At 52.8% G+C, this 20,809-nt stretch overlaps 1 protein-coding gene across 3 annotated transcripts in view; it reads right to left on the bottom strand.

Moving 5' to 3' along the window:
• Positions 1 to 20,809, bottom strand: part of ATP2A3 (ATPase sarcoplasmic/endoplasmic reticulum Ca2+ transporting 3) — a 59,508-nt gene that overhangs the window by 34,400 nt on the left and 4,299 nt on the right. For all 3 annotated transcript variants that reach the window (XM_082328465.1, XM_082328464.1, XM_082328466.1), the window contains exons 2-5: positions 5,095 to 5,112; positions 4,568 to 4,650; positions 1,310 to 1,414; positions 417 to 555 (exon numbers count right to left, since the gene is read on the bottom strand). In XM_082328465.1, the coding sequence (XP_082184591.1) occupies positions 417 to 555; positions 1,310 to 1,414; positions 4,568 to 4,650; positions 5,095 to 5,112 (345 nt within the window). The remainder of the gene's footprint in view (positions 1 to 416; positions 556 to 1,309; positions 1,415 to 4,567; positions 4,651 to 5,094; positions 5,113 to 20,809) is intronic.

Here is a 20,809-nt window from a genome sequence, read left to right as displayed (position 1 = left end):
CGTGGGAGAGCCGCTTCCAGAGAGAGGGAATCTTGGTGGAAAAGTCCAAGTTCTTCCAGTTCTTCCAGAAAATGGGGAAACCCTCCCAAGACACAAAACTTGTGCCAGAAATACACACTTTTTTTTTTTCTTTTCTGCTGTTCTCTACTGCCCTATGCTCGGGGCAAAGCCTCGGTAGGCTGATGAGCCCCAACTTTGGCCCAGATCATTTCACCTCCCTGGATTTAAAAGAGAAACTAAGATCTCCAGTGTACAACAACGAGGTGACTGGGTGGCCGTGCCTCCAGAGGAGATGCACCCGGACGCTGCGGCAGAGCCCTCCTGCCACCCGGACCACAGGGTGCCCATCACCAAAGCCCCCCTGGCCAGCACCACCTCCCCATCCCACCCCCTACCCTGGGGTGATGGCACCCTACCTGCTACCTCCACGATGTCCCCAGGGACAATGTCCCGGGCTCGGATCCGCTGCACCCCGCTGCGGTCTGCGCGGATCACCTTCCCCATCTCAGGCTCGTACTCCTTCAAGGCTTCAATGGCGCTCTCGGCGTTTCTCTCCTGCAAGCAGAGGAGGAGCAGAGCTGCCGGCGGTGGGATTGCTCGTGCCAGCAGGCTCCTTCCCCACCTGCTGCAAAGACAGGAGCACCCAAACCCCAGCCCTGGCTGTGGCGTTCATTTGCACCGTTGATGGGACAAGCACCACGTCTTCCTCAGCTGCGCTGAAATGGTCCCTGCTGGCTTAAATCACAGCAGGTCCTGGACACCGCATGGACCTTTGGGCTTGATTTTCTCATTCTTGGTTTGGGAAGCAGCATATCCCACCCAGATATATTTTTCCCCATCCAGTAACTCCCCTCAGATCAAGCTGCAGATAAATAAATGGCCTTACAGTGAATAAATACCAGAGGGAGAGCATCACTGGCTGAGGCATTTGCTCATCCCCCAGGAGGGATAGAGCGAGGTGAGGGGCAGCAGCCACCATGGCTTTCTGGTGGACAGGGAAAATTCTTCCCTTGGAAAACGCATTTGGCCACGGCCAGGAGACAAGGAGCATTTGCCTCAATGGCAAATAAGTGCAAGATCCTAAACTCCAAACTGCAAAAGCTGCCAAAGAAAGACTGAGGGAACGAGCCAAGAGGCACCCAACAACTGAGCATCTGCGCTGGGGCATGGGGCAGCACGGCCAACATGAAAATTGAACCTTTGAGAAAGGAGTTTCAAACGGCAAGAAGCAGCCAGACCTTCAAATGGAGCATCTCAGCCATGTGGAGCAGAGACCTGCAGGGCAAGCGGCGGGGGAGCTGCGACTTACCTGCCACACGCCCACCACAGCATTGGCGATCAGGATCATAATAATGACGATGGGTTCCACAAACGCTGTCGTGGTCTCCTCTCCTTCTTCAAACCAGGCCAGGATCTGGTAGGCAAGAGAAGAGAAGGACCACAATGTGGTTGAAACAACAAACGCCACCGTTTTAAGAAGGATGAAACAAGAGCCAACCAACACGTGGTGTTTGCTGGAGGGAAGACAACCCAGAGTGGTGGCCAGCCCCACACGGCTTGGTTAAAGCATGGACTTGCCATATCCCACTGCCAGTGCTTAACTCGGGTGCCTCCACTCTTCTGCTGGGGATAACCTAATGCATCAAATGAGCAAGGCTGGAGCAGAGCAGGCTTCTTATCCCCCCGAGCTCCCTCTCCATCCCACAAAGAACCCATACCATACTACAAATGAAGCACGCACGCACACACGCACATATTTTCACTCCACAGCAACACCTCGCTGCTCTGCGGCAGAGGCACCGGCATGAAGGACCTCTGACACAGGGGTTCACTCCTGCTTTACTGATTAGCAGAGCCGCCGCGGCAGACTCGGCCATCAAGCAGATTGCAACAGCTCTGCAAATTCACCAGCAAACAGGTCGCTGCGTGTTGTTTCAGGAATGTATTGAACCTCACAAGGGACCAGCCACCCTCCTTATCCGCCCACGAGTCGTATCCAAAAGGAGGGGACACGAGACTCAGCTTTGCCATCCCACTGCCAAACACCCTGAGTATACTCAAAAAATAAGTATTTCTTCAGTAGCTAAGTGGGAAACTTCTCCTCATGCACAGCTGCTCTCAAGGTAAATTATGGGCAAAACTGAGCTAACAGCTCAGTACCCAGGCACCACGAATAAGGCTCAAATCAGCTATCAGGGAGCGAGGTGCCGCTGATGATGAACACTTCCAAGGCACCACGGAGTGCACGTACAAAGGAGGTCATATTGCAATTACTCAGTGCCCCCCGTAAAGGCAGCTTTGCTAATCACATGGGCATGGGGTTTAGCTGATCCCAGATCACCTCTCAGCAGTATTAAGCACAGAGGAGGTCAGCAGTGCTGGCGGGTGCCAGCTCACGCAGCCTGGCGATGCACCCGCTGCCGGCTGACCTCGCCTGCATGCCCTGGGGAGGAGAAGCTGCTCTGTGCTCGCAGGAGGAGCTGGGGGTGAATCATGGCTTCTCCTGGGGAAAGGCCTGTAGGGATGCAGCCTCTTCCCTGGCGATGGCAGGAGAAGAGCCCGGCAGGAGAAGAGCCCGGCAGGAGAAGAGCCCGGCAGGAGAAGAGCCCGGCAGGAGATATGCCACTGAAGGAGGAAATGTTTGAAGATGAGCAATAACACCATCTGGGGAAGTAAAGGCTGGATGGCACCAGGGACACCCTGAAGGCACCGCACTGGCAGCTCTGGTGGCAGGAGCAGCCTGGGCTGGGCTTCATGCCCTGCTAAATACAAGGAAAACCCAACCCTAAGCAGCTCTCTGACATTACCCGAACGTAACATCATGTTTTCCTCCTGCATGACGCACCGGGAGGCATATATTGTCAGCGAACATTAACCCTGCCCCACACATCGGCAAAGGTGTAAAGGAAAGCTATATGCCCTGCATTGTGCCCAGCCATACCCAAAACCTGCCCTGAGCATCACCAGCTCGGGCATCACCAGCCCGGGATCTCCGAACCCTCCCAGCCACGCAGGCAGGACGGGAAGGCAGCGAACAGCAGGCAGGAGGCACCTCCCACGCGGGCAGCCGCAACGCTGCCAGTCCCGCTCAGCCAGAGGGAGGAAAAAAAAATTAAAAATTAAACAACAGATTGGATTTTCTTTTTTAATTGAAAATGTGAATGCTTCCACACAGCAGCAGAAGGGCTCCGGGAGGGAGACTTCACTCCAAGGAGGGCAGCTGCACAGGGTTTGGAAATGCTCCCGGCCCCGTCTTTGCCTGCATACGCAGATGCGCACGCAGGTGCCTGCCCCGCTGCCTGCACCCCAATGGAGGTGAAGGTGATACGTGGGATTTCTGAGTTGGCTTCAGGCACCTGAAGCGCTGCTCTCTCCTCTCATCACTCATCACCCATCACCCAGTGCTCTGGCCAAGAAAAAGCAAGCTGTGAGACGTCCTAGCAGCCTCTTTGGGCATGCAGGGACGTGGTGCTGGGACCCCCCAACTCCCAGCATCTCCCAGTTCCCCAAGGATACACGGCTTGGCCATTGCACCAGGAAGGTATCTGCACCATGGACACGCACATCTTCATGCATCAGAGACACTGTCCTCTGTTCAGTGGATCCTGACATGAATGTGGTCATGCTGACACTTAATACTTTCAAAAATAGCCAAGGAAAAAATAAAGATAAAGAAAAAAACCTTTCTGTTTTAACCATCTACACAAGGTGAGGCACAAGTCATGTTCTACTGGATGAAACATGGCATTGCAAAGCAATCAGTAAGAATTAAAATCCGAGAAGGGACTTGCAAACAGGCTGTTTGGGTCCTAACTCAGTGAAGAGCCTGAGCACAGACCTCAGTCCCGACACTGGCCATAACAGCAAGTACAGGGGGAAGGAAAGCTCATAGCATGAAAAATGGTGAAGGGAAAACATATAATGGATTTAAGAGGGAAGCTAAAAGACATAGTAACAAAGGCACCTTCTAACCTAAAAACATAGGAAACTGTTGATAAAAATCTTGCAATGAGATAGAGACACGTCCGAAGGACCTGCGCTATCGCAGGCAGGGTCTGCAAACAATGACAATAAACTGTGGATCACAGCAAAAAGCATCCCAGGACTGAAAGCTCTGGGCAGCCCCCACCTGCCTTTGGCAGCCCCTTCGCAGCCCCGCTCTCGCTGGGGCTCTGTGCTTGCTCTCTCCAAACGCCAACCCTAACCCTCCACAGTGCCCAGGGCCAACACCCATCCCACCCGGCATCCCACCAAGACGTGCCCAGGACTGAACGTTTCTATGGCCCTTTTCTGCCTTTGTCTGGTACAGTCTTGGGGAAACAGAAAGAAGTCCAGGGAGTTTTTCCAATATACCACTTTTGGGTGGATCGGCATTACTGAAAAATTCTACAGTCCCATCTTTTAAGTAGATACAGTGATATTGTCACTATGCCCTGGAAAACCACTGCGCTGCTGCTACATCTCCTTCATCCAACATGCACCCTCCTCTGGCTCCTTTGCTCCTCGGCTGCCCGCCGGGTCCGGACGTGCCCTGGAAGGTGCCCGCCCCCACGCCTGGGGTACTTACGAACGACAGAAAAGCTGCCATCAAAAGGATGCGGACAAGGAGATCTTCAAACTGCTCCAGTACCAACTCCCAGAGGGACTTTCCTGGTGGGAAAACATGAAGCCAAGCACAGTCAGTGCTCAAAAAAACCCCCAAAGACAGGTAATTTAGACCACAGAGGCCACTAAGACCAATAGGACCCCGTCCCTCCCTTGCAGCAGAGCTGCTCCAGTGCCCGTCGGCCATGGGCACTAGTGAGGACACCCAGCACTGCAATGGGGGATTTTTCTCTCTAATATTAAACACCTTCATTTCTGGCATTGGCCTGGTTTTACTATGTCTGTTTTTAACTACAGAAACCAAATCCTCTGTGCTTCTATTCACAGCTGGTAGTTCTGTCATCACAGGAAAGCTCTGCTGTCAGCCCAGCTTTCTCTGGGATTAAAACCAAGACTAAAAAACCCCAAAGACTCCCCCCTCCTTGTCCCCAGCACCCTCCACCCAGACTCAAGGCACGTACCCACCCTCACCTCCAGCCCACAATTTACCTTCTTCTGCAGGGAGCTCTGTGGGTTTTCATCGACAGCCCAGCAAGTGTAACAAAGTAAAAAATGGTAAAAATAAAAAGATTAGTTAGTGATTTGGGCCCAGACTAGCAATCCCTTCCCTGATGCCCCAGCAGTCCATTCAGTACCCCAAAAATGCAACTTGTCCTGCACATATTCCCGCATCAAGACAGCTTGTCATCGAACTTCTCTGACGCTGCGGGAAGCAGCGCCGGACGCTCCCCGCACCAGGGAAACATCACTTCCCCGCGGCAAGCGGCTCCGGCAGCATTTAGTCCTGCACTCAGCCTGCCTAAAAACCACTCCTCAGGAGCTGCCCTCTCCAAATCCAGGACACAGAGGTCCAACCATCCTGTAAAACGCCCTGCCAGAAACCCAATACGGACCCGCTGGGGACTGTAACTTTCAGACCACATTTCCTATTTATCAGTTGTACTTTACGGCCTGCAATGCTCTAGGAAAGAAATCCAAAGCCGATGCTCAGCTGGTCCAAGCTGCCCTCCCAAATGCAGCTCGGTGGGTGCAGAGCCTCCATCCACACTGCTTCCAGCCAAACCCGAGCCCAGTCACCTGCACAACCTGAAAAAACCCCACGGCTGCCGAACACCCGCCACGGTCTCCCCGAGACTCCCACATCCCCATGGGATGACCGTTACCTTCGCACACCACATGCACCGAAGGGTCCCACAGCTGCTGGGCAATACGCAAACCCCGGTACCCACCGAGGACATCACTCCTGCTTCCTCACCCGTGCAGCAATGGGTGTGCTGGCCCTGCCGCGGGCAAGGTTTGGCTGGTGGACTGCAAGGTCCTGCACCCAGGGAGGGCTCAGGAGTGACCCCCCTGGTTTTGGCTGCTGATGGGTGCTGGCATGGGTGGGTGTCTCTGTGTGCACCCGCTGTTCCTGCATTCGGGGTGAATCCTTTGGTTGCCTGTAGAGCAGCTCCCAGGGGAGCCGGCAGCTGGACCAAACCCTCCACCAACTGCTCCAAGGTGGCGAAGTACAGACATTGCAGCTGTCTAATGGAAAAGGAAATCCAGGAGGCGCTGAGCGTAGCAGAGCTTGCTGGAGATGGAGAAAGCAAAGCCGCAACCATGCATCAGCAAACCCTCGGGAGGGCTGTGCTGGTGGCCCAAAGGCATCGCACAGCGCTGCAAGGGACAGCGGGGCACCAGCACTGAGGTGACATGGCACCGGGGCAGGGGACCCGCTGCCTCCATCCTCTGGTGCTCTGGGGCAGGAGGGGACCAGACAGAAACCCCGCAATCCCAAACCTCCCAACGGGGAAAAATTCAGGCAGAAGCCTCCCAAAGAGCTGTCCCAAAGCCTCCACTGTCTGTCACCGACTTCTGCGCCCCATGGGGTGACAATAAAACAAGACGCTCCTCCAACTCCTTGTGTTTCTGGAAGGGAATAAGGGACTGGCTGAAGTTTAAGAGGAATTGGCCCAAGGCAGACGCGCTCGATGCCCCGCCGCTGGACCAAACGCGGGGTTGTCTCCAAGCAACCCCAGCACGGAGCCCTGAGCGGGAGCAGGAAGCGAAACCGGCTCGGCTGTTTTCCATCATCTATTTTCATTCAGAGAAATGAAAAAACAAAAACCAAACCAAACCCACCTTCACTGAACCAGCCAGTGAAAAAAAGCCTAAACGTGTTTATGCTTCAAACTGCATCAGCTCCTCAGTGTTCACAGAGACACTTACTACGAGTTGTTTTAAACCCATGTCCCTCCTAGATAAGGCTACTCCGATCCCCTGCCATCACAAGGAGCAGACAGACCCGTACGTAACACCTATAATTATTCTTATATAGCAAAAAAAAAAATAATCTTGGAGTGGCTTCAACGTTTCAAATCACTCTGCAGAGCACGTCAGAAGGAAAGTGGCTCTTCTCCCTTTTGCAGCCGGCTTCTCTCCACCCCCGGCTTCCTCTCTCCAGCCCAGAGAGCCACCAAAATTAAAAGTAGAAGAGATCTGCTGCTGCTATTTCCATCCAGGCTCCATTTTAAGGGTGCGAACGTGCGAGATGAGAGGGCTGGGGGCAGGCGGGGTGCCCCGAGGGAGGCGGCTGGGGCTCCCGCAGGTCTCGGCTCTGCCGGGGTGCCCAGGGGTGACTTTCCACCCCGAGCAGCCACCCGAAACGCGGCGGTCCTCTTAGTGCTTCCCCTGCACGGCGTTTGCATGAAGAGCCGCAGCGATGCCGTTTGCAGAGCGGGGACTTTGCATGAGCTCTTGATTAAAGCATGAAAACAGGTTTCCGTGAGCTCAGGAGGAAACACGTGCAGCGGGGCGGCCAGCCGAAATACCGCCACTGGCAGACTGACACTATGCCATTGCTGTCACCAAACTCCAAACATTAGCAGTGCTGCTGCAGGCACCTCCCAAAAAAACCCCAATTTTGAGTATCCTGAGGACCAAGCACCTCCCTTGCCATCAGTGATTCCTTCCGCCGCCCTTCACGGGGCGGCTCAGCACCCATTTTGCACCAAATATCCAAAGAAAAAGGGCAGAAAATCACAATAAACTTACATTTTTGGGTCTGAATCAAACAAAGCCACCAGAAAACAGGAACATTTTTGGGCTGAAGCCTTCCCCTCTCACTTCCAAAGTCTCACTAGAAATAAGAGGGTTTGCCACTTGCCAAAAACCAAGTTTTATGTGAGTCAGCCCTGTGGCACCGGGCAGCGCAGCAGAGCTGGCACCGCTCCGCCGAGCTGCAGCACCGCCATGTCCCACCCGGCCGGGAAACCCGCCGCAGAGGCAGGGAACCAGCAAAAGCCCAACTCTGCAATTCCCTTGGGACAACATTGTGAGCACAGACAGGCTGAAATGGAAACTCCCAGCTGGCACCTGAATAGCCCCCTTCTTCGGTCGGTGGCTCACAGCTCAGCACAGAGATCCTCCTCTGTGCCCAAGCTCCCCAATACGGCCAGAAGACAAATGCAATAACACCACCAAGGGTAGAAAGTGATAACGGTTGCTCCAAGTATCCTAAAACGGGGCCACCCACTTGCACCACAAATTTTCAGCTTCTCAAGCTGAGCAGTCCCAGTGCAGGACCTGCAGCTTGCGGACGTGTATCTGCAATTTCTCTGCTACTGCTCTTCTGCGTGGCGGCTTTGGAGAGCAAAGACAAGAAAGTAGAGGGTGATGGGTGCCTGGTGGCAACCCCTGGAGGTAATATGGCCATTCCCACCAGCGGAAGAGCATGCTCTCCTCTGCGTTATCGAGCAGTGCAGGCAGCCCTGGCTCCACCACAAAATATCGATACGAGATGCTCTAAGGGCACGCAACAAGCCCGGTCACCCTGGGCAGACGTGGGGCTGGCATCAGGCTATTTTAGCTGGAGGTTGATCTCCAGCTCCTGCCAACTCAAACAGGGCTGGCAGCCCGCGGGCTGGCGCCTGCAACATGGCAGGGCACGGTAATCAGGTGATGAAAAGGTAAATAAACACGGGTGCCACCCACGAGCGAGGCGGCATGGGTACAGGCTGCCGTCCCGGGGCTCTGCGACACCCTTCGTGTCCCCAAGGAGACCCTGGCCCGCTTTCCGGGCCAAAGCAAACAAATAAAATGTGACAGAGTAGCGTTGGGGTTGCTTTAAGGAAATGTTTGAGTTTCTCCTGCTGTAACACGATCAAAAATCCCTGGAGCAGCACAGCCCTATAGCAGCCAGCATTTCTCCATTGTGCATTGAGGTATCACAGACCACCCTGCTTTTGGGGAAACTGAGGCACAAGGTGACGCTCTCCCAGGCCAGCACACAGCAAAGCAAACCCTGGTGCGTGCTCAGACCCAGCGTGTGACCCACAACAGCAAACATCTTGCAAGGTGAACACTGAAATACCATTTTCCCCACCGTTTCAGGAACTTCCCTAGGGTAAAACCAGATTTCCCTTATGGGAAACACTTCTGACACCAAGTGATGTGGGAAGGGTAACGGCACGGTGCCCACTATGGGGGATAACGGTGAGCATCATGCCTGGGTCCAGCTTTCTGCTCCAAATAATCTCCTTCAAGCCATATTTCTATGTTGTAAACTAATTTCTTTTTTCCGCATGCAGGGAAGGGGAAATGGACGGGCAAAACGAGGGACGCATCTAATTCCTGGACTTTGCCAACAGGCAGGAAAAAGGGCCCAAGAAAGTAGTGAAAAGAGTAAGAAAACCCCTAAAATATCTCCAGCTGGGACAGCAGCCCCCCTCCCGTGACATAAAGCAGGATCCCAGGCAGGGCTGCTCTGGGATCCTTCCGCCGTCCCACAAGACACAGGGCAGAATAAATTGTTATTTTAACTGGCTGCCTTTCCCAGGGCCGGCTGTGCTGGAAGGATCCCGTCCCAGAGGGATGTCTGCTCTGCTTCATCCCCAGTGACAGCCGGCACCACCGCACATCCCCGGCGCTCCGCAAAACTGCCGGATTGCACAACTGGGAAAGGCTTTGCCGGGTTGTTTGAAAGCAAGTTCAGCCCATCAGCTGGTTGGTGTAAATCACGCCTGGGGATGGAGGTGTGAAGCTGCTCATCACCTTGCACGGTCTCACTTGAGCTGCAGAAGTGTAAAAAAACAGGGCTTGCAAATGAATCCCGGATGTTTTAGCGTTATCTGGGATGACAAACACTCAAAGCCTAATGGTGCTAATGCTACCCGACCTTCACAGAGGACAAAGCGTAGTTATCTACTTATCTCGGCTGTGTATTACTTAAATTAACCCACACAGCTTTGCTTTTATGTGCAGCTTCACGCCTAAGTTTCCTGAACACCGCTGCATCCCTGGAGACCGTCCTGCACCTCGCATCTCGCCCAGGCTCCGACCATGCGCGGGGCAGGATGTGGCTCCGCTCGGGAAGAGCGGGACCTTCGGGGTGCCGCTAAAGGGGCTTTCTGAGGTTGCTTCAGCTTCTGCAGAACAAGCTGGGCTTTGGCCGAGGTGTCACCCTCTACCCGCCCTGGCACCCCTTTGCTTGCTGAAGTTCAGCCTGGCTGGAGGGGACGCTGGGCCCACGGACACCATGTGCTATTGCACCAAGATGGGTAGCTAAGCACACCACAGAGCTGAATTAGCCGTTTACCAAAAAAACCCCATACATTAAAACTCCCCGCAGCCGTCCATCCACATCACAGCAGGACAGGGTGCTGTCCCGGGGCACCCCCATCGCAGGGGGACTCGCCAGCCCTGACCGCAGCGAGAGGGGCCGAGGCGAAGGCGAGGGCAGGGCTGGCAGAGCAGCAGCTGGGTTGGCCCGCGGGGAGCGGGCAGAGCAGCGGCTCGCACACCCCAACCGCCCACGCACGGAAATCGCATCCCCGGGCAGGCGCAGCTGCGGCGGGCGTGTGTGCGGCACGTGAGCCCGCCGGGCTGCAGCAACCGGCGTCTCCAGCTGCACTGAGTGCCTGTGACCCAAGGAAAACAGCAATTAACTGTGCATTAAAAAGCACCTCGCGGCTGCAGGCACGGCACTGGGAACATCCTGGGAACATCCCCATCCTCGTGCCGGCCGGCCGCGGCTGACCTCTGCTTTGCACCACAACCCGCTCGCTCCCAGAGGTTCTGGCTCTTCCCTGTGTCCGCCATCATCTCCAAGGAGCCAGTCCCAAAGCCACGGGTGCTTTTCCTCCTGTGTCTTTCCCTCCTGAGCGAAGGCGGTGGCGGCCCTGGGTGTGCCATGGGTGGGGGAAGCACCTCCGGCCCCCAGCACCTTATTTGCTTACCGCCTCGCAGCTGCTTTTTCCTGTGCGCCGGGCAAGTTTTGGTTACGCTGGCTGCCCGCGACAGTCGCTCGCTCGGGGCTGCTTCGAAAGGCGGCAGGAAGATAAAAGGAACAAGATACAACCCTCCCTCCCACGGCAAACACCGGCGGTTTGCTGTTCCTGTAACTCCCCAGCGTTCATCCCTGCTCAAGCCCTGCCTAAGCCCTGCCCCGTGCTTTGCAAAAGCCCAGTGCCCCTCCTGGCTGGGAGATCCACAGCCCCAAAAATAAGGAAATTTGGGGCCAGAGGAAGCACTGGGGATGGCAGCAGCCTGGGGCGGGTGAGCGCTGGTGGGGCAGCACGCAAGGATGGTTAACAGAGGTTTAAGGAGCAGAAATCTCCTTGCTGTTTTCCAGGTGATGCTTTAGTGTGAAATGATCCAACCGGTTTTCTGGCACCTGGACGTAGTAAATGGCTGGCACCAAAAATTTCTGGTTTGGGTTGCAGGGCTTCCCGCGGCAGCTGGGGCTCTGGACCGACTGCTCACCCTACCTTCACACTGCTCTTCCAAACCCGCCGGTACTGAACCCAGCCCAACGCCCTCAGTCCCTCCAGGATGGGGACAGGGTCCTGGGGAGAACGGGTGCATTCGGGCACCCGCAGCCCCGCTGCTGTGCTCAGAAGGGAGAAGCTGAAAGGCTCATTTGTTCCTTTTCTGGCCAGCTAAGCTAATCTCTGCAGGTCAGGGAATTGGAAACACAGTTATCCTGGACATGCTCCTCAACGGCAGCGAAGCACTGTGCAAATCTGGCCTCGCGGTATCTCCTTTTCCCCAGAAAATCAGCGCATCCCCCTGCTGAAGGATAAGCCACCACCACTGCATCCCGCTGTCCGGGTAGAGAGAAACAGGGATGGAGGTGGGAGTGCGGCATTGGGCCGACGGTCCAAGGAGCTGTGTAAAATAAGAAAAAACCTGACCACCCCACCCCAAACTTCCCTTCCGTTATCCTTGGAAATGGCTTATCCCCAAAACATCAGATAGCACAAGCTTCCCTCCACCACGGTGCAGGGGGTCCCAGCATGGGGCCACAAAGCCCAGCCGGCACCAAGCATCCTCCTCCCGTGCCACGGCAAAAAGCAAATTGCTTCCCTGTTGATAATCCACCTCCTTTCTTAATGCTATGAAAATAAGGGGAGAAGATTTTGCCCATTTTGCCCCAAAAAATGAGCCACCAGCTAGGCTTGCAGCTCTGGTACCCACATGGCATGTGCAAGAATAAAGTCTTGGGGAAATGGAGGGGAAATGGAGCTGTAGGTGGTGGCCTTGGCCCCCCGTCCCTGTCCCCATCGGCACCCACAGCGGATCCCGGGGCTCGTTTTGGGAGTGGGCGGGAGCGGGGCGGAGGAAACCCGCGGCTCCAGCCTGGGATGGATTATGTGAGCAAACTAAAAGCAGCGGTTTGTTCCCTCCTGCACCAACGCAGTGGAAAGAATTTCCAGCTCCGGCTCCTGGGTGGAAAAGCTAAAAATCTGCGTTTAAATAGTAACAGGTTTTGGAAAATGAAAAAGAAAAAAAAAAAAAACACCACAGGAGCTTGAATAAAATAAAGTTTAAGCTGAGGTGGGTTTTTTTTTAGTTTTGGGGGGGGGGTTGGGGTTTTTTAGCTTCTCCTTATCTCTGCTTCAAGCAGACCCTTCCATAACCTCGGGGAGAGGAGAGGGAGCGACTCTGCTGTGTCTGGGAAACTTCTGCCAGAATTGCCACAACCCCAGCCCACAGGGCACGCTGCAATTTCAGTATATCCTCTTCTTGCACCCTACAGATATCATTTTATTTCCTCCTTTATTGCCCTAAAACTATTTTTTCAGCTAATTTCCCATTGATACCCCAGTGGTAAGTGTTAAGTAAATTGGGGTTTTTTGCCCAATAATGTTTTTTCGCCCTTTAGGGCTCCGCTGCAGCCTCCTGCCCTCAGCTGCTCGGCTCTCGGCTGGCCCTCGCATCACGAGCACGATACCCAGACGCCACCAGATGCCAAACCCCTCTGACCCAGCACGGTGGCAGAAAAGAACCATCCAGGCCAAGGAAAAATGGCTACGGTGAATTCGTAACCCACGACGGACCGCCACACACCGCCACAAATAGGCCACTCGCAGTGAGTCCAACACCCGGCGACAGAAAATTTAATTACATTTTCCTGGCAGCGCCGAGGAACGGTTTAGGAAACCAAACACGTGGAGCTGCGGAGGTGGCGGTGCCAGGAGCCCCGGCGATGCCCCGCGCTGCCGGGTCACCTCGGCCACCCGTCCCTGCCCGGCGCCGGGAAAACGTGCACGGCCCCGAGAGGCTTCAAACGTCTCAGGGGAGGAATTACAGCACTGAAAACTGGGTTGCACCTTTCAGCTGAGTTCTGCAAAACTTGGGGAAGAGCAAGGTCAGACCGTGTTTAGGTCGTTTTTTTTTCCTGAAAAACAGAAAAAAAAAGGGATATTGGGGCTGAAAAGGCAGGTAAGAAAATGAGACTAGGATGCATTTTCAAAACAGGACGCATTTGCTCCTGGAGGACAGATGCTGCTCAGCACACAGCAAAGGGCTTCTGTGGCTTGGTCGGGGGATTAGCGTCCCCCAAAACTGCCACCCCAAGGATCTGGTATGTGTTTACACTGAGTCGAGCATCTTTGATGAGGCTGTAAGCAACCACTGAGGACATCACACTTGCTTAGCATGCAAAATAAAACAATAACATAAATAAGTAATAATTAAAATACTGAATAATAAAAATAATAAGTAATAATAATAATAATTAATAATAAACGTAACTAAAGTATTCCACTAGCCAAGTGCTGTGGAAAGCCTGGGTGGCTCCTGGCTCAGGCGCATCCCGCTGGCAGCATCCCTGCTCAGAGGAGGTTTCTCCCACCGCCCCGCGGGGCTCGGGACCAGCCGGTCCCGGGGCTCTCAGCGTTAAAACACTCGGTAGCCACCTCTCCAGGAGAAGGCAGGCAGGGAAGGGGTTACCTTCCTCCCCGGCATAACCCCAGCTTTTTCCCCACTGTAGGGTGCCCACCTCGGTGTGCGACACCAAACCCTCACTGCCCTCGGCGGGAGGGGAAGCACTTCGACATCCCATCCCAACCCACCTCCCGCGTTAACCTGCCGGCACAAAACAACATAAAACGTCCTCCCTTTCCCCCAAAAAGGGGCTCACTCTGCAACACTCATGGCAATTAATTTGCACACGCAGTTAATTTGCTTTGCCACTTCTTTTGCTTGACATCTTGCACGTGGCAGGTTTCGGACTGAATTGCAACCGGTGTGGACCTAACTCCCCGGACACCTGTAAGAGCCAGCCCACGGAGGTTTGCAAGATGAAACTCCCCAAAAGCACAGCCTCAAACCAGTAACTTCAATTAAGAAAGAAAAAAAAAGAACTACAAGATATTGCTTTTAAATCCCAGCAGCATTTTCTCCCCTTCCCTGCCAAGATGAGGAAGCTGTTCGCTCTCTCTGCTCCAAAAGCTGGTATTTCAACCCATATTTGAACTGATATTTCAATCGATCCTGCTGCCGCCTGTAGCTGAGCCATAGTGTACGAGCTGGGCTGTATATTTATGGATCAGGAAAACCCGAACTTTGGGTTTTTTTTTTTCCCATTTGTTTGTTTTCTGGAGGAAATGCCTCCACCACGGCAAACCTTTGTGAAATTCAAAAGTTTGAATAGCGCATCTCAACCCATCTCCCATCTGGCAGTAAATAAAATCAGGCTAATAAAACACAGCCAGCGTATCCGCAGGGTGGTGAATCCTCCGACCCCGACCCACGCAGGTGCTGATGAGCTGCTTTTCAACTCAATTAACTCAAACTGAGATTATTATTATTAATTTTTTTTTTTTTTGCAGAACTCCTTGCCCCAGCTGACCTGGCTCCCCACACACACACACACACACACACTTGCTTTTTCTGGTATCTGTTCTCAGAGCATGATCTATTTTCAGCAGTCCTCTTGGATGGGTTTTCATGGAAAATGAAGTCTACACTGCCCTTAGTTTAGATTATATCAGAAGAAAAAAATTTCTGTAGGATAGAAAAGATCTGTTCTTCTGGATGGGAAAAAGGGGTGAGTTGCACAATTAATATGTTTCATGGATGAACTCTCTGGGGATCACACGTCTCTGTAGTTGACGCAGTTCCTTTCCTGGGGCGAGATATTCGGAGATCCCTGGAAACATGAGTCCCATCTCGGCTGTGTATAGTATCTGTGTGCATGTCTGTAAGGATGAAATATTATATATGTATGTATAGATACCTATATACATTTATGTATAAGGATGAAATCTTTTTTATATATGTGTATATGCATAGATACCTATATACATTTATGTCAAAAAGGGGTGAAAAAGGGAAGAATAATTTGAGTTAGGTTTCTATAGATAAAAGAGGAGCCCCAGAACTGGCCGGAGCCGGCACTGCAGAGCAGCCCCATCTCCTCCCGGCTCACTGCAGGACTCCCCTCCGGAGGGGAGCGGATCAAAGCATTACTGCTCCTCTAATGGGGTTTCCATTTGCCTGCAGGTAACAGAAGGTCCCTGACCTCCAAAGCGCGCAAAAGACTGGAAAACCTGCAAAAACCCCAAGGATGCGGTGCCCCGAGGGGAATCCTCTGCGGTGGCCGGAGCGGGAGGGCCAGGGACACAGCGCCATCGCTTCCCCTCTCCCATCCCGCACCGCTGAGCCAGCCTTTTTTATTTTTATTTTTTCCACTCACTCTCGACATTTTCCTTATTTTAGACCTTCTGTTGACTTGGAGGTTGCAAAATGGAAAAGGAAAAGTGCAAACGGGCAGGTAAAGGGAGGGTTATCCTGACCCCGGCTGCCCGTCTCCTTGGGACGGGTGCTGCTTGCTCAGCAAAATCCAGCTGAGCTGACGTTTTACAGGGCAAATCCCTGGGGATTCGGCCATCGCCGGCTGCCGGAGGGGCCGGAGTCCCTGCTCAGCTAATTGAGTTCCTCCTCGAGGATCTCTGGGCTTTCGCTCCCCACGGCGAAGTAAGCAGAAGAGAGAATCTCCCCCGCCCATGCACCCTTCCCAAAAAATAACCGATTTTTATCAGCAAGAAATGCAAGAAAAACTGTTTCCAAACCAGAAGAAGAAAAAATAGAATAAAATTAAAGAAAACATATAATAAAGCAAACATATAACATAGAAAAAACAGCCCTTGCATTTGCTCGGAGGGCAGCTCTGCAAGGACTCCAGGGATTTTCTCCAGTAAGAGGGGGGAAAGAAAAAAAGAAAAAAAAAAGGATTTTGGCCATCCATTCCCCCAGGGGGAGATGGACCGGCCTTGTGGACTGGTCCCAGCACAACGATAGCTTTCCCACCCAGCTCCCGGGAGCAGTATGGCCACGGCCGGTGGCTTTGCGGACCACAGGGATGCGCTGGAGGTGGTTTCACCGGGATGGAGCAAAATCCATCAGCGCCAGGGCTGCCCTCGGCATCAGTCCCCCACCGCTCCCGCAGCCACCCAGACAAGGACACCCGACACAACCCTGCCCTTCGGTCTGAATTAACTCACATCCCTTCCCCGCCTCCCCCCGACCGCTGGTTTAAAATACACATAGTGGCTAAATAGCAGGAAACACCCAAAGCAAAAATACCGCGGACAGGAACCCAGGGGCACAGGGGACACACAAGAGCAAGAAGCGGATTTCCTCCCCAAAACATCGCACCTCCGATGCCGATGGTGACCCTGCCACGCGGCCGGGCCGGGCCACCAGCGCGGTGTCACTCATCCTCGAGTGCCTTCGCCCTTCAGCCCTCCAGAGCCCTAGATGGGCTCGGACCTGTTAGATCTCAAGAAGGAATAAACATCTTTTTATTGTCTGTGTTTTGCTTCCTCTCCATAAAGAGACCCTTTATCCAAAGTTGTCCAGTGACTTGCAAATGTTAGTGTGGGGGGGAAAAATATTATATATATATACATTAAAAAATATATATATTTATATATAAATATAATTTTTTATACATATCTATATAAATGTCAAATGGGATAGAAAGAGATACATAATCTCAAATGGGAGAGAGATACATATATATAAAATCTCAAATGGGAGAGAGGGAGATACACATAATCTCAAACGGGAGATATATATATTAAAAAATATGGGTTTACGTGGGAGCACAGGTGGCGAAGCCAGGACCTCCACCGGCACATCCAGCAGGTTGCTGAACATTTAAATTTTAGGAGGATTTTGATGATCAGAGCGGAGACACCTGCATTTAAGGGTACTATAGGTCTAGACTTCAAAAAGAGGTACAAAAGTTCAGATTTCAGCCACCACGGGTCACAAAGAGATGCCATCGCGTGCCCTGAAGACGCCTGCTGCCTGGGGACGCGTGGGACCAGGCAGTGCACGGGCACGGACCCCGTCCCAGGAGGTAGACGGGACGGCTACCAAACCACAGCCTGACCTTGGACTTACCACCTCTGTGGCTGAGAAAGAGAAAAAGCTCTTACAGAGTGATAATGAGCAGCCAAACCTCAAAACCTGGGAAGTTCCCACAAAAAAACAGCAAATACTAGTTATAGACACGAGGTTAATTGCTAGCAAGGATTAATTCAACTTCTCTTCAACAGAGCAACACTTTGGATTCAAATCCGACCCTCCTTTCATGAGACAACTGGCTCAACTCTGGCAAGTCACCCACCTTGGAAAAGACCCATTAGCACTAATTGTGTTAATCCTAGCAGGAATAACGAGTCTCCTGTCCCAGCATTGCTCATCACCACCCGCGCCGTCATTGCTCAGACGCTGGCGGAGCAGGCAGCTGCCTGCAGCCCTGCCTGTGAGGGGTTAACCGCCCACGGAGGAGCCTCTGGCGCACGCTCACGTCATGGAAATACTCAAGTAACCACAATTTTCTCTATTGCTTTTTTGGCTCTGGTTCTTCAACATTTCTACACTTCCAGCCCAGCTCTCTGCTACCTGTTTTCCAGCAAGGTAATTGGTACAGACAGCAGCTCGACCAAGCAGTCGGTAATTTTTTTTTAATATAGGTTACTATTATACTTTCTACCTCCAATACTACCAACACTGAGATATAAAAAATGATCATGAGTCACAATACTGGCAAAAAAAAAAAATATCAGATGCACAATAATAAATGGAGGTGGGATGGGGGGTTGGTGCTTTCTAGGTTTTGCTGGGTATTAATATTGCACCAGGTTGGACTGAGCCCCAGACAGCTCTGCCCTGCTGCTGCCTGCCCACCCAGCCCACCCACAGCGGCCGTGGGCCCCTCTCCTCCATTCCTCCCACCTTCCCCAGTCCTCCCAGTCTCCCCAGCATCAGCTGTTTCTCCTGCCTGAGGTGTACTGACTGCCCAGGAGGGGCTGCCTTCGTTGCCTTCACTCCACCTGAGATGCAATGGGAGGTCATCCATGAGTGCTACGTGACAACCGGGGGAAGGGGACAAAAAAAAAAGGGGGGGAAAAAGGGAAAAAAGAAAGAAAAGATAAAAAAGCGAGCAGAAACCCACATCCCTCTCCTGATAATCACAACCTGCCTTAATATTTCCACCCTGTAATTGAGACCGTGAGTGCCAGCAATGCTCCTGGAAAACATCAGCCCAGCGGCTTGGCTCCTGGTCCCCAGCCTGCTCCCAAGCGCCGCCCCCTCCGGACCACTCTGCCAGCCAGTTACTGAACTAACCCACAGCAAACCAGCCAGCCCAGGAGACGACGTCCTCCTCTTCACACCACCACGGGTTGCGATTAGCAGAGCAAGCCACCGGGCCGGGCAGGGAGCGCTGCCCCACGTGCCAGAGCTGCCCAAGCGCCCTAACGGGCTTTTCCCAGGGGAAAAAATTAAATTGGCGGTTTAGAGCATCCTTGTGCAATGTCAGCACCTGGACGCTTGGCCTTACCTGCCGACAGAGGTTTGCCATTCTGCTTTTACTGCCCTAATTCGCCATGGAGTTCAGCTTAGGTGTTGCTCGTAACTCCTTCATACTCCTTTTACCAGCCCTGAAAACATTAACGGGGATGGGGCACCCACTGACCCGCCCGGCGAGCTCAATGAGCCACAAGAAGGATTTTGTGGCCAGTCTGGACACGGCGATGCCTCGCAGGGAGGAGCCCCTTCTCCAGGAGCGGGGCTGGACCAGCTGGCCGAGAGGCACAGGGTGCAAACACTCAACACCTGGCTCATGGTTTACAAAGAATAACCCTAAAAAAACATTTTGGAGGGGCATCAGCATCCCAACCGCCTCTGCAAATGCTGCACATAGGAGAAAAATCAAAGCTGGCTCCTCCAGAGGTTTGAGTATATGAAAAAGCATCAAATAACCTCATTTTTCAGGACCAGGAAAATGAAAGCATCTCAGGGTTGCGTGCAGCCCTGCCAGCCCTGAGAGGTTTCTGATGCCTTTTGATAACCAGTTCAGATCCCCGCTGCAGACTGTGGGGAGGGAATGGGAACACCGGTCTCGGGGGGGGGGGCATGCACCCCTCCTCGCCGTAGCTCTCGAGTGCTGCACAGGGCGGCTGTCACCACCAGAAAATAACAACCATCTGCTTTAAATTGCCCGAAGTTGCCCATGCTCAGCCCTGCTTCACACCAGCAGCTGCAATTTTGGGTATCGAGCAGGGACGTCCCGCGGGGGCCCGTGCCAGAAGCTTTGCCTGGGCTGTGGATGTGCCAGGACAGACCCGACCTGCAGGACAGGGGGCATTTAGCAGCAGCCAGGAGCCTCCTGCTCCCACCATCCCATTTGCAGGAGGAGATCAAACGCAGAGTGAAAAGGCAGCGACTTGGATGCTTCTCAAATTAAAATTCTCCTTGGTAGGAAGAAAGCAAAAGCAACACCAGGCATCAGGTGATGCTTTTTATTCAAGAAAAATGGTTTTGAGGAGAAACTTTAAAAAGAAAAAAAACACACAAACAAACATACTTGCAACATAAATACCAATAGTATTTTTCAGAGATTTACCCTGGAGGGGTATGACCATGGAAATGCTACTCAATAGCTTAAAATCAGATCTGGCAATTGGAGAAGGCTTAAAACACGCAGAACACCCAACGCCACTGGAAAGGCAAAGAGCGAGCAGCCACGTGGCTGCATGGTGATGGCGAAGACTGCACCAGGCGGGCAAAAATGCTCAGCTCCAGGAGGAAGGTCAAAATAGGCACCTGAAATCCTGGGGAAGAGGATTAGCCCGGGGGACGAGGGATATTCGGCTGGTTTTGGAGGACCCGCTCCAGCCCCTTTCTGGAAACGGCACATCCCAAGCCAGCATCCAGGCATCTACAGTGCATCCGACTCCTCCTAAATCAGCATTTCATAGCAGCAGCTCCACCACCCCCAGCTTTAAAACCAGCAATGAAGTAAAAATATTAATGAAATAACACTTGCGCAATAGGGGAGGCCAGCCCCAGGGGTACGGACGAGACCTGCACACAAAATCCCTTCCCCCCCAGCCTCTCCTCACCCTGGAAATTTTCCCTCCCTGCATCCTGCAGCATTTTAAGAGCAGACATCAGTTTTTCTGAACACTGCTCTTTATTCACAATGCTTTTTCAAAAGTAGGTACGAAAGCGGGGAACCTCAGAGGACAGCGCAGGGATGAAAAATCCCAAGTTTCCTCTTGTGCAATTAGGAAAATTTTGTGTAGTCTCTCCCCAAATTTGAAGGCGCTCGCAAGCCTTCAATGCCTCAGCATTTCTCCTAAGGGAAAGGATTTGGAGGAGGAGAAAAAAAAACCCCGTAGCATGTTTATGAATCAGACTGTTAAGCGTGTGTTTCGGGGGTGGAAAAGGTGGGCGATGCGCAGAGGAACAAAGAGCAGAGTTAGATGAGTCAGAAAATGCTGCTTTTCCTCTCCTTACCGGCATCTCAAATATTTCAGCGTGAAATAGAAATTTTCTTTCTTTTTTTTTTTTTTTTTTTTATTATTGTCAAGAGAGAGTCAGAGCGTAACCTTGGCTGGTTAGCAACCGCCGGCAGCTA

Source organism: Platalea leucorodia (assembly GCF_965183815.1).
Source record: "Platalea leucorodia genome assembly, chromosome: 16".
Lineage (NCBI taxonomy): Eukaryota > Metazoa > Chordata > Aves > Pelecaniformes > Threskiornithidae > Platalea > Platalea leucorodia.
The sequence above is the reverse complement of the archived record's forward strand: the minus strand, read 5'-3'. Positions and strand labels throughout refer to the sequence as shown.